Source organism: Echiichthys vipera, assembly GCF_963691815.1.
Source record: "Echiichthys vipera genome assembly, chromosome: 13".
In the NCBI taxonomy this organism is placed as follows: Eukaryota; Metazoa; Chordata; class Actinopteri; order Perciformes; family Trachinidae; genus Echiichthys; species Echiichthys vipera.
The window spans coordinates 23,092,240-23,106,401 of record NC_139838.1 but is presented as its reverse complement, the minus strand read 5'-3'; the positions used below and the strand labels follow the sequence as shown (position 1 = coordinate 23,106,401).

The window sequence follows — 14,162 nt, the reverse complement described above, 5'->3', positions numbered from 1 at the left end:
AGAGATGTTTTGAGACGTTCGACTCTCAGACAAACAAAACTAATCTGAAGCGGAAAAACACTTTGACAAGAAGGTAAAAACCATAATCACTGCTTTAACACTAGGCTTAAGCCGGCCTGCCTGCAGGTACAGCAGCTCGCTGTAGACGGGGCCCACCATGGGGTTCATTCCAGACCCTCCTGGCGTTGGCCCCTAATGATGTGTAATGGGGCCTCCTGCGCCCGTTCCTAACCCCGGGACCTCCTCCTAATCACCGTGGCTACTAATGAGATGGAGAGACATGAAAGGGCTCGTTAGAAGACCCTCCCTTTAATGCCGGCCTATTATTAGCCACTTGCCAAATCATTAGTCTCTAAATTGCGATTATGGGAAGAAAAAGTGAAATGAAGAGTCAGAGGAGCCTCAAAGATTTACAGCAAAGACAGGTGAAGAGGAGCTCTCCTCTGTCAAAACCTCAATGTGACGTTAAGTCTGTGCAGGGAATGAAGATGAGAGGTCTGCAGAAGACTGTCCCACACATGCGAGAGGCTGGATGGACTGACAGTGTATTTGAAGAAACAAAATGGTTTCTTTTTAAATGCAATCTAAAGTCTCAATCCTAAGAAGCATCAAGCGACAGCCCAGAGGAGAGAAGAGGCTTTTTATTTGATGTTTTTTTTCATAAGAGCATTGAAAGAAGTTAACTTATCCGGCATTTTGGATGTTTTTATATAGCCAGTGAAAAAAAAACAACCTAAAATGCTAGATTGGGTAACGGTGAGTCCTTGCACCGTGTCAATGTCACATATTTTAACTCTGAATAAGAACAAAAGCAAAACCCACAACTTTAAAAACTAGTTTCACTTTGATAAAACGTCCGTTTTCCTGAAAATCTTCTTTGCTGCTCTAAGACAGCAGCCCACACAGCAAGTTTCAACAACATCCTCGTTACAATTTCAACGCTAATATGATCTTATGACAGAACTTGTTTTGGGAAACCCTGATAGATAGCCTAGTATATATGATATATATATATACATAGTATTTCATTCACATCTATTAGAAAATAGGAGAATGTTGAAACGATTTCCCAGGACTTTTTCCTCTCGTTTTCCATGACTGGAAGATTTATCGGCTGTTTTTCAGGACGCGTGGGAACCCTGACACACCAACACACAGTTGATTTTCTTCCTCGTTTCATCTTTGCAAGCTTGGGTTAAAAGAGATTATAGATCTGCATTTTTTTTATGGATTCAGTACTTTGGATACTATCAAACGTGGATATATTATTTTAAAACGTATTGAAGTATGAATACTTTTGACAACCTTAATCCAGAGAAGTTGGACATCGTACCTGTTGCACACCTGACACTGATGCAAGTGACGACTAAGACAATAAGAGAAATGTCTTAAAATACGCTTTTATTTACAATGTAAAACAAATACATTTAAATCATCATACGAAAACTCCCTAACCATAAAACCAAAATCAATCCTATTTACATTAAACACTTTAAAAAGTCAGAGTCAAGTAAGGTGTGACAGAAGAATGCTTCTGATAAGGATTTAAAAAAAAATCAGACACAAATGTTCAAAACATGAGATGCCTCAGTGATGTGCTTTAGTTTGCCTTTTAAAAGGGCAATATAAACATACAAACATATGTATTTGTGTTTCATACGCGACACAGGTGACATCTCCCAGCCGATACCATCATTCACCACCTCTTTCACTTCTCAAGTCTCACTGGCCGGTGAAGTACTGGACGTGGTCGGTAAATTCAGCCCCCTTATTGGTTTGCTTCCCAGCCCGCCGATGATTATTATTATTCAGTTAGTGTGCTGTGACCTCAGTGGTCCAGGAAGTTGAAGATGCTCCTCTGGGGACCTTGCGTATGTCCTGCAGGTACGTTCGCCCTGCAGACCCTCTTGGCTGCTGGGGTCACTGCTGCCGCCGGCCCCCTCTTCTTCATCATCTGCGCGGCAATCACACACAGATAAAAGACACAATACATGAGTCTGGGGTTCAATTGTAACAAATTAAAAAAGTAAAAAACAAATAGATACAGTTCATCATGAATCTTGTGAAAAAAATGCAAAGCAACACAAGATTCAAGACCTTTATTTGCCGTTTGTGCTCGCACACATAGGAACTCTTGTGCGGTTGTTCAGAGAGTCAAGTTAAAAAGACACAGAAATCTATAAACACATATACTTCTCTACAGATAAAAAGAAAGTGCCTAAAACAAAATATAAAGGAGGCGCTGTAAATTGCACAGGCCCAGGAGACACTATAATATAATATAATATGATATGATGCAGGTCAGGACATTTCTGTTTGTACTTGTTGGATAAAACGGGAGCGGTGGGCTCTGGCTCCACCTAGTGTTATAAAGCGAGAAGACGTCAGCACCAGTCAACACTCACATGACGATCACACTGAACTATCGCTTGCCAACATCTTTGAAAGATGATTTTGTTTTTGTGCTTATTCTTAGAACAGTGAGATCTTTCTAAAGAAACACAAGCAGACAGGAAAAAGGTCAGGGCAGTGAATCATTATTTTCATTCAAAACAGCTGGAAAATATAAAAGGATCAGCTTTATAGTGAAAATTGTCTATTTGATAAACAATGTAGATATTATGAATATGAACTTAAAACCTACTTTTTGAGACATGCATTTTTTTAAGAATGGTTTAAAGACATTTACATAGTTCACTTATTTAATTGTATTTACGTTTGAGCATTTAATCCTCTAGTTATTATATTACTTTACATTTATCCGTCTTACTTGTCCTGCCTGTTTAAAAATAAATTTGTTTCTAGTTTTTACTCAGTCTAGCTTTTTTATTCCATTATCGTGACTTTTAAATTAATTGTCATGTTTTTTATTCTCGCTTTGTCTTTTTATCTAGTTCTTTATTCTAGTTTTTAGGTCACTATGATTCACTATAACTCTTGTTAAAGCTTTTAAATCTATGTTTTACTTTTTCATCATTTTTGATTTGTATTCTACACCTGTTTGAAATACAAATTCATCTACACAAACAGTTGCGATGCGTGCCGCCATTGTTGTCTGAATCAAAACAGTCGCTTCTCTGCTACGTCACATTTATAAAAACCCCGCCCGGGGGTCCTGATTGGCTCGACCACCTGAAATCACTATTCTATGGAGCGATCCCTGATGGTTTAGTGGAGCTAGGCCGAGTCAAGGCGGAACGAAAATCATTTGGCGATAGTCAGGTTAAGTTAAATACGAGCACAACAATAATCTCACCATCAGTTTCCTGTGTTATAATACTTCATGCTACCTTATTCTTTTAGCTTTTGTACCCATTTATTTCGGTGTGTACACTGGAGCACTGTATATGGAGAGAATGGCAGTAAACTCTATGTCGACCTTTCAGTTCTAAGCCAACACCAAGACTTAGAGTATCAAAGGTATTTCCTATCTTCAGCTCAATGTATCTTGAGTTTTTGTTTCTCAGCGTGGGTGCAAAACGTGACTGAATGGATTTGTTGTTGATTGCTGCTTTGAGCAAATGGGACGTTATCAAGCTCTTTATGTCCTACCCCTGCACGACAGGTTTGTTCTGTGACGTCTCTTTCACTCACCTGTTTCTGGGGGGCGTCTGACGTTGACTTGTCCTTTTCAGGAGACAGAGTTTGAAAGAGGAATCCTCTGCTGTTTCTGGGCGCTAGAGGATTCCCCTCTGAGATGGAAGCCAGCTTCTGGAGGACGGCCCGAGGCTGACTCAGGAGCGACCCTCTCCTCACCTGGAAGACATCAGTTAACCATAACTCTCACATTAACCTCGTACAGATCACAGGGAATATATAAGAGATTACATCACACCTCCAATTCTGGACTGTTATTGGATCTTTTTCAGTGAGGTTTACATTTAGAAGAAGGAAGGTCCCTTTCAAAAGGCACTAACTCACTCGATCAGTGGCTCGTAGAGAGAAATAACCTCTAATTTGGCTGTTAGGAGAAGTACTCCAAAGGGCACATGAAACCAAGTCATTATCATACTGAAAAAAGTCTGAGAACAATGACATGTTCTTGGCATAAGAGCCGGAATAATGGTTTCAAGTCTTCACCAACAAGTGATGAAGTAATGTCATTTTTATAAAAAGTGCAAACTGCAATGACAAAAATGTTACATGAGAAAAACCTTCTGAACTTTAAAGCAAAAAGCACAAGCAGAGTTTTTTTTGTCTTAAACTGGAATCACTATAAAACTGATGTGATAACATGCTAAAATCCCCAAGAACCATTTAAGAAGATTCACAGATTTGAAACAACTAGTGACGTTGACAGTGGTGTACCTGAGAGGGTCTCTGGAAGGGGTTGAGAGCTGGCGTCTTCTTCTCTGGTTGTGGTGCCACGGTGGGCTCTGGTTTGAAAAGTTTGAATGTTAGATCGTAAAATAGTCTGAATAGAACATACAAAAACATTTTTTTAAATGAAATAACCACAACTCATTTATCTCATTGTTATATCTGTCCTGAAATGCTTTAATCTTGATACACAGGACTTTGCAACTCGGTTTGCTGGTACAAAAACTTAGACTTGCCCTTTAAAAAGGCTGATTCAAGCTCAGTGTTGGATGTGATTATGGACATGGACGCAGGCCTTCTGTCCTTCTGTGTGTTTTTGCAAGCTTTCTAAAAAGCTTACGGATGTGGGTGAAATGGAAAATCTGGAGGCCGTGTAGACAACAGTTCAAGGACACCCGACCACAGGACATGACAGAGACTTCTTTTAAATGGCAGAATCAAATGCTTGATGTTAACTTGATTACGCATTCATCAACACTCTGAAGACCTGTCTTGTGACTGTGTCGTCTATTTGGTTTGCTATTTCTTTGACTATTATTGGACACAAACATGTCATGGGGTTTTTTAAGGTCATGGGATTTTTCCTGTGAAGCCTTGTGTCAAACTGACCTTTTCTCTGCAGGGTCTTGGCAGTCAGTTTCTTGGCCAGCTTCATAAACTGACTGTCTTCCTCTCCAATCTTCTCGTCGTCTGCATCCAATTCTTCCCCTTTCTTGGCTTTCTGTTCAGACTGAGAGGAGAGACACAGAGAAAGGAATAAAGACCAAAACGACAACAACAACACCCCCTTGCAGCGGAGTGGGATGACTTGACCACATTTAGCATTTTTTTGTATGTTTACAGGAAAGACTGTATTGAATTTACAAAAAGTAGAGTTTTGAACCCAACACTACACATGTAATTTTATGAATGGCTTCTCACAATTATATCTGTATGTACTAAGTACTTGCAAACACAAATACTTAAACCCTACCTGTTCTCTGAGCCACTGTTCTCTCTCCAGTCTCTCTTTCCTCCTCTGGATCTCAGACGGGTCCATCTCATCACCGTCTTCCTCCTCCTGCTCCTCGCCCTCCGCTCTCGTCCCGTCCATGTTGAAACCATCATCTGAAGGAAGAAAGATACACGTTCAGACATATACTACTTGGGTTAAACAACTGCTGGTTTCTGGTCAACTACACGTCGTCACATCTGTCTATATGGGTTACATTAACTCACGTCTTTTTGGACTCTTTTCCGCGAACAGCATTTTTTCATTATAAATTGTTAATACTGTGAACCTTTGAACCTAGAATCTATTTTCGCACAATGTCACTTTGTGCTTTCCCTTTTCAAATGTTGCAGTTATTTTTATTCTATATTTATGACCAGATTCTGATTCTTCCATCTTAAATCTCATTAAACACCAGTGTATGGTACGAAAGGTATTGATTTCTTCATCCTGTAAACTCACCCATATTTTTCCAACGGAAGCGGCGAGCTCGTCCTGGGCCATCAGAGTGCAGGTCGCCGTCAGCGAGGTAACGTTCCTGGTAGAGCCTTAGACGACGCTTGTCATCATCCATTATTTGTTTCCTGTAGGAACATTTTCATCTCTCAGTTTAAACCCCGACATCTCTGCAAGATATTCCCATTACGATTGGAACAACCTCTTAAACCTGGGATATCTACTCACATGTGGATCTTGTTGACCTGGTCCTGCAGCTCTTCATCAGAGGGAAGGTCCTCAAGAATCTCATCTTCCTCATATTCACTCTCTCCGTCACCGTCCTCATCGTCGCTGCCCAAGTCACTTCCGGACAGCTCAGCCTCCGACTCCAGGTAGTCTGTTAAACGCCTGTGAACAGGATGCAAAGAAACTATGAGCACAATGTGCTGCAGTGTGGATTATCTGAAGAAAAGTACTATAATTCATTTTCCTATAAAGTCAAACACCAAAAAAAGAGCATAGAACGATACTTATTCACGCATATGGTGCCAGTTTTACTGTTTGATTTCATTCTACACTTAAATTTTCTTCTTCTTCTTCTTCGTAACCCGTTGTGATGCGAAGACTCCCTGCATCTCCTCCTCTTCTACGTCATGGTCCTCCTCTTCATCTCCATCCTCCTCCTCGTTTTCCTCTCCACCATCCTCATCATTGTCCTCCTATAAAACCACAATTCAGTCAGTTGCATCATAAAAAGGCATACATCCAGTATGCTATTTGTACTTAAAGTGTAACTTTTGTAGCAAAAATCATAACAGAGGCATGTTTAAACAATCTCACCTGTTCACTGTGACTTTCCACATCCGACAGAAGCCGGAACTCGCAGTTGTCGTCGTCGTCCTCCTCCTCCTCCTCCTCTTCCTCCACCTGCTTCTTTTTACTTTATACAGAGAAAACACTAGTATTTTAGTATGTTACATTGCCTTTAAAATTTCCAATTAATATTCCCTTAATCCTTTGTCAAAAAAGACAGAAATAAGACGGTTTTGTAGAAAAATAAAAATAATCGTTACAGATGATTAAGTGTTATGTGTAAATAACCTTCTGATGAATGATTTCAGGTATGAACTTTACCTGTCTTGTGCTGGAGAAGCCCTGTGCGCAGAACCTATAATTGGCAACAAAGGAGACAAATCTAAACATTGTGTAACTGGAAAGAAAACAGTTGAAAACACGGTCACCTAAAAATCTAATCTTTTCAAGACAATTGAAAACTGCTTCTACTTTTTGTAATGTCTGTCTTGTCAAGAAGTTTAACTACTAAGAAGTTGGTCATTCCAAGCACTTCTTCATCACATCAAATTAGATGTTATTGTGCTATTGACCAAAGTGACGTTTTGTGACAGCATTGGAAACAAATGTAACACACCGCACAGAAGGAGGATAGTAAACACTCCTTTACCTGGACTGGGAAATTTCCCTGAACACAGCCCCAGCAGCTGATCCATGGTGTCATCAGATTCTTCGCCCTGTCCTCTCTCTTTACTTTTGTCCGTTTCCATCCGTTCCTCTCCTGCCTGTGTTGGTGGAAACGCTCCAGAGCACAACCCGAGCATCTCGTCCTCCTGTGTTGCTCCAAGGCCTCCGGCCCTGCTCAAGCTGCTCTCCGCTGTTCCAAAAACCCCCGAGCACAGCCCCAACAGCTCCCCCATGTTGGCATCCATCGCATTTTCATCATGGCTGTCCAGGATCAACTGTCTTTTGTGGGAGCGAGGAGCGCCGGGCCGTGGCCCAACGTTAAGGAAGCCGTCCGCATCTAGTAACTGAGAGTGGGTGTCATCCTCCAGGGAGAAGCGGCCTTGAGAGTCTCCTCCCAGACCAGGGGCAGAAGCTGCTCCACCCAGAGGCCCCGAATCTGCATCAGCATACAAGTCTTGGGAGTCCTCAATAGGGAGGCAGAGAGACGGCTCGGAGAGTTTGCCTGAACTCTGTTGGAGAAAAACATTATATATAAATGCTGATATAATTTCAACTGCACATCTTCAAGCATCATGCGGCTGAATCAGGTCTTTGTAAAAGCGCACAGCTTCCAACCACTTTTGCACAGGCTCTTGTTTGTACTTGAATATACAGTGAGTCTTTGCATTTTTGACATGAATGTCTAAATTAAATTAAATCACGAACGTGTCTCATCAGTTTATCTGCACGTTTGGGAGAATTCGACCACCTGATGATGTTGTTGGCGCTCTGAGTATTAAACAAACTTTTCTCTCACCTTAGAGGCAGAGCCCAGATAGCTGGGCCCAAAGAGGCAGGGAGAAGGGGAGCGGAAAATGGAGGCGTTGGGGATGCTTCTTCCAGCGGAGCGCTGATAACTGACGGGCTGGTAGGACGTTATCATAGATCCTGCAAGCTCGAAGCTGCTGTTGTGGCTGTTGTCCTTCACCAGGGACAGAGAGTCGTCCTCTTCTTGAGACCAGAAGGATGAGAAAGAGTTTTTGTTTAATAGCTAATGATAACTATACAGGTCTGTTGTGAGAGTAAAAAAGTCTGGACAAAGTGACTTTCACTCAACTCACCCATCCTATTGCTGCTGCTGTCCTGTCCAGAAGGACCAGATCGTCGGACACCATCACTACAATTAAGTACAAATTAAGTTTTACTATTTAAATATACAATCAGAGTAAACATACAGTACATACAAATATGAAACTACAAGAATTATAAACAGAGCTGCAACAGTTAGTCGACTTGTAAAAAAATAACTGTCAACTATGATGAGGATTGATTCATCTTTAAAGTTGTTTTTTAAGGCAAAAATGGAAGAAAATGCTGTTTTCAGCCTCTCAAATATGGAGATTTCCTCCTTTTCTCTGATTAATAACATATTAAACTCAAAATATTTGGTCTTTGGACAAAACAAGACATCACCTTGAACTTTGAGAAACTGGAATGGACGTTTTTCACCATTTTCTGACAATTTATAGACCAAACTAATAGATTAGCCAAGTAAATAATCATCATATCATCATCATCAATCATGAAAATAATCACAAGCTGTAGCCCTAAATATGAATGACTTTTTAGTAGCTGACGTGAATATTCAGCTATTTTATGTATTTTACAAGCTGTTATTTTCTAAATGGGAAATTACTAAATAAGTGAGACTTGTTCATATTTTGTCAAGTAATTTATGGCTATTTTATCATTAATTTTTTTAAGGGCACATGCTCTAGTATCACTTACAAAATTATAATATTAAAACGATCAAGATACACTCAACCAGAAACCACACTTACCCGGTTCGAGAGCAGGAGTTCCCGGGGAACAGCATGAGTGTGCCATCTCTGTTTATTAGGTCAGGGTGTGGTGAGGGTCTGTTCAGGGCCACAGGATAAGTACTTCTGATCCTCTGAGCCACACTGCCTTCCTCATCTTCATGCTCCTTCTCCTCCTCCTCACCATCATCACCTCCCAGTAAGTCATCTACATTCTGGTAAAAGGGAAGATCAGGCTTGATGTTAGTATAAAAAAGGATAAAAGGCACAAACTTGTATAAAGCAATTCCTTCCAAAGCAGCAAGACACCTCTTACCTCTTCTTCCTCAGACTCATCGGTCATCTCTTCCTCCTCCTCTTCCTCCTCTCCGCAGTCTTCATTGTCAAGGCGATTCAGCTCAGCCCTGCGTACCCTCTCCTCCTGTCTCCTTTGGGCCATGGCGAGCTGCAGGCGCTGCTTCAGAGTCAGCAGCTTCTCTCCTATGAAAAGAGAGCAGACAGGAGGAGAGGCGTGTCAGGAAACAAACCAAACCTACAAGTCAAGATATGTGCAACTCTCTGGATGGAAAAAGCTTTTTTTCTCCTTTGTTTGCTGATGTTGCTAAAAGAGGTCAACAACCTGCTCTCCTGTCAAAATGAACTAATTTTCCAGTGTACAACACGTGTGTATCCATACCTGGTTTGGTTGCCACAGGCTCCTCAGCTCCCTCTCTCACAGTGACTGTGACTGACTCGCTGTGCAACTCCTCCTGGCCAGACGGGGCGCTGTCTTTGCGGACGATGTTAAGCTGCAAGGTTCGCTCTCCTTGAGGGCATACGGGTGCCTTGACGTGACGAAGGTAGCGCTTCTTCAGGGCCTCCACACCTAGTTGAAAAAGAGAGGTAAATATAAGATGTAATAGTGAAAAGGGTATATTCTGATCTAAGACACATTATTACTCTTAGGCTCTTCTAACTCGGCTAAAAAGAATCCTCTCTCACCAGGGTTGAGCTGTTGAGGCTCAAGCTCAACAAAGGCTCCGGCATCTGGACACAATTTCACGACAGGTGGAGGGTCCAATCCAAGCACCTTCAGTCTGGCCAATTTGTCCTTCTTGGGCTTGGTGAGTTGCGGTGCCGAAGGCTCTGCTACAGCCCCATCAGCGCTCCCACACTGAGCGACTGAAGGCTCCACCAAAGCCCCAGACACAGGGTCTTTTTGCAGGGCGTCAGAGTCAGACGGTGCTGCAGCCTGGCTTTGTTTTAAGGGAGCAGGAGAGGTCTCTTCTCCAGAGTCAGGTCTCACTGCTTCATCTGCTGTGGCTGACTCTTGCAGACTCTCAGAGAGGTAAAGCATCGGTCCAGATTCCTGGTTGGGATCTAGGCTCTCAGTTGCCTCTCTGGTCTGGCTGAGGCTCTCCTGCTGTGGGGACGAGGTGGCAGCAGGATGAGAAATGGGCTGAGTGGACGACAGCTCCAGAGAGGGGGAAGAGTCCTGCTCTGTGGAAGGCTGCAGAGGCTCACTTGATGGGTTGGTGGCAGGTGGTGGTGGAGGAGGAGGAGGAGGAGGAGGAGGAGGAGCTGACTCCAACAACATGGCTGAATACTTTGTAGATCTGAAGAGAATACAATTATTATTGATTTGTAAAATGATTATGGAAGCTTTTGCCCTGAAATGTGCGTGTTATCGGTGATATTTCTCTTTACTTTAACAACGCCATGGCAGGACCGTCTGGCCTGGCTCTCTTCCGAAAGAACTGGTCGATGGTCTTCGGCTCGGGGATGTGGTAGGGCAGGCCAATGGTAGACTCTACAGAGAAAGAAGAACATGTCAAAGATACAGACTTAGTAGAAGGGAATGGAAGACATAACACATTTCAAATTATGATTTTGAGCAATTATCAGAAATCAGTTAACACAATAGATAAAAGACAATAGAAGTGTTTCTTGTAAACTGACCTCTGACCAGCCTCTGAGACTCACTGTGGAGCTGCTTCATTGCCTCTTTGCTGGCACGTGCAGCTTTCCTCTCCTGAAAATGTTACACATGTTGAGAATGAATCCAGGTTTTGGTATAAATTTTACAGCATTTTGAATAATTTCAAGCGTTTTAGGCGCTGCATACCACACGCTGGGGTTTCTCTGGTGCATCTTCATCCTCCTCCTCCTCCTCCAGTAGAGGATCCTGTAGAAATATTTGCCACGGATTATACAAAAATGGTGTTGTGCCACACTTTTCACCATAACGTCATTGACAATTTCTGTTACAAGTACCAATCAGTTGAGCTGTGATAACAACAAAAAGCAAGGGCTTAAATTCCTGCGAGCATACAAAAGGTAACAAACTGTCATCTTTTTAGTACCTTAGGCTTTTTCATCTTTTGCTTGACAGCAGCTCGGATGGCATCTAAAGACTCTTCCTCCTCTTCTTCTTCATCGTTCAGACCGGTGTCAAACAGGTCTGTGTCGCCCAGCAGGCACCCACTGTCATTCAGACCCCGAGGGAAACTTGTGTTCTGGGGAAATGTGTTTGAAGTTGTCTTTAAATTACACAATATAATCAAGAATCAAACATATAATCAATTATTCTTATTCTATAATAATCACTTGATTCAGCTTCTGCTTGGTTTCACATTTAATTCCAGTTTCAAAATGTGGTACTTTGTGTAGATGAGCTACTTTATTTGTTAATTTGGGTTGTTTGAGAGAAAAGGCAAAGCTTCACTGACCTCATTCTTTTCCGAGAACCTCTCCTTCTTCTTCAGTTTTTCTACCGCTTTGCTACGCCTCTCCTTTTTCTCCCGATGCCTCTGGCTCTTCTCTCTCTTCTTCTTTTCCTTCATCGATTTAGCTTCCTTCCTCACATCCGTGTCTACACATTTCTCTTGCTCGGGCTCACTGTCCTCGCTGTCAATGGGAGCACGGCTTATTCTCTTGCTCTTCTTCGCCCCCCTCTCATTCTTCTCGTCTGCCTCTCTGGTCTCCATCTCCTCCCCGCTGGAAGCAGATAAGACCAGTGCTTCGGCCATGTGGACGCTGTTCTCCGCAGCCGCCTCCTCCTCCTCACTGTCACTGTCTCTGATGGCGTTACGATGAGGCTTTCTGTGAACTGTGATGTCTTCATCATCGTCAGAATCTGAAAACAAAGTCACAAATTAGAAAGAGTCAGACATATATATGCACTAAAACCCAGATAATTGTTCATTTTATGTAAAGTTGGTTCTGCTGTTGTGTTGTCTGGTGTGTTGTCAGTACTTAATGACTGATATCGCAGTCTCTCTGCCTTGGTGTTTTGGTTTTTAAAATGCACTCTATCTAATTTTAAGAATCACATTTATTTAAAGACTTATTATCTTTAATCTGTACGCCAGTCAAGTCCTTGAGCCACTTTTTCTTTGGCATGTAGCATTTCTTTTTTCACACCTTCAGAGAATTTGCACAGGCAGATTAATCTTTGGGTGAGTATTATGGATCGTGGGAAGCCACTAAATCAGAAGTTTCACTGTTCCACCTTTAAGAAGTGTGACCCACCAAATACTTAAATTATGTATAATGTAAATGTAACAAGCGTAATGTAATTCTACAGACATTAACATTTACAGCACCCTCATTTACACAGTCAATGTGGCTCCTGCCCCGTCTCTCTCAGGCTGGATTATCATCCATTGTTGTGTTACTTCACCTGGAAGCTCTTCTCTTTTGTCAGTTGTTGCTGTGACCATCTCCTCTGCAGGAGAGCCCATCCCGCTGTCTGAATCACTCCCCGTTGTTGTTTGGGACACAGCCAGGAACCCCTCAGTCTGGGTGCAAAAACACAAATTAGAAATCAACAATCACGAAGTGCATTTTCTAAATTATAGGGGAACTGTTTGACTGCCCTACAAAGCCTTAGTGCATTAACTAAGCAAATATTTAAGGTAAAAAAAAGCATTTAAAGTTGGTTTATTGTCCCAATAAACGAAGATTTGGCACACTGATGATGGATTATGGTTTACAACTAGTTTGCCATTTAATGATTATTATCCAAATCAATCATAAAATCCATACTTTCAGACCAAAATCTGTGCAGAAATCATATTAGTGATTTCGTAGTTACTGCACTTAGGCTTTGTAGGGAACTGTAGCTTGTCTGGGCTGGTGTCTGTTTACTGGGGTAAACACGAGGCTTCACATTCAATAAAACACAGCCTTATTAATAAGGGACAAACTTCCAAATCTAAGTGTCCAGGGTTACTTATTGTTCTCTGTGTACTGTAACCAAACGTCAATGAAATCAAAAGGCTACTTGGTATTAATTGCATCGTCAAAGCAGCTGTTAATAGCTGCCCAACGTCACTGCATAACCTTTTAGGATGAGGATCTAGGATAAATTATTGCATGCGTCGGTATTTGTCAACAAAAAAACAGGATAGTTTCGTTGCAAAGTTGCCTTAAGGCATGGAGGTCGTTTGTTTGACTTTAAGGAGTCAAATGGATGTTAAATAGCATTGGTGGCGCCTTGCAATAAACCAAACAATGAGCACGTACGTTAGCTGGCGACATTGCTTCCCTTTTAACGTTTGTAGTGTTGACTTAAACGTAGCTGATGCTGCATGAACAAACAAAGTAATAAAGTTAAGTACACGGACACACGTGAGAAACCCCCAAGAGCACAGTCTATATAGATAAACGATGTTTGGTGAGGAAAGTAAAATGCCGTACAGGCGACCAGGCCAAGAAGACAACCACCATCCCAGCTAAACCTAACCTAGCGAGCTAACCGGCTAACGCTAACTACATCTACAATTAACTCACTGTTTTTTATTCTAGAAAGCTTTTGGTCATGCCAGTCTTTTCTTAGTAACGTTACACTTGATAACACACGGGGTACATATTTGTCAGTCTCATATTTTGACATTTAATAGATGATATCCGAAATTATTTCCTCACCTGTTGCTGAGCAACGACCAGGCTCATTTTTGTCCGCCGGTTAGTTTTACGCTCTTTTTGTGAAATAAACCAGCGGGGACAACGCTTCGACGATTACCGGCAGCCTCAACAGACGTCGAAAAGCGTGACAAAGTCTATTTTTGACCTTTAAAGCACATTTAGAAAGCGTTTATCCGGGGTTTCTCTTCCTCCCGCCTGTTCCCGACTCACCGAATAGTAATTTTGAT

At 41.9% G+C, this 14,162-nt stretch overlaps 1 protein-coding gene across 1 annotated transcript; it reads right to left on the bottom strand.

Moving 5' to 3' along the window:
• Positions 1-1,828: 1,828 nt before the first annotated feature.
• On the bottom strand, positions 1,829-13,962 carry clspn (claspin; the record flags this gene model as incomplete). Its single annotated transcript, XM_083925207.1, has 24 exons — positions 1,829-1,954; positions 3,595-3,756; positions 4,309-4,376; positions 4,930-5,050; positions 5,294-5,427; positions 5,774-5,895; positions 5,996-6,157; positions 6,332-6,468; positions 6,590-6,689; positions 6,884-6,917; positions 7,212-7,737; positions 8,025-8,215; positions 8,329-8,384; positions 9,049-9,242; positions 9,344-9,507; positions 9,704-9,892; positions 10,009-10,622; positions 10,714-10,816; positions 10,966-11,038; positions 11,132-11,191; positions 11,370-11,522; positions 11,736-12,142; positions 12,689-12,806; positions 13,936-13,962. 24 exons carry the CDS (start codon positions 13,960-13,962, stop codon positions 1,829-1,831), a joined length of 4,041 nt encoding a protein of 1,346 aa, XP_083781333.1.
• Positions 13,963-14,162: the final 200 nt, after the last annotated feature.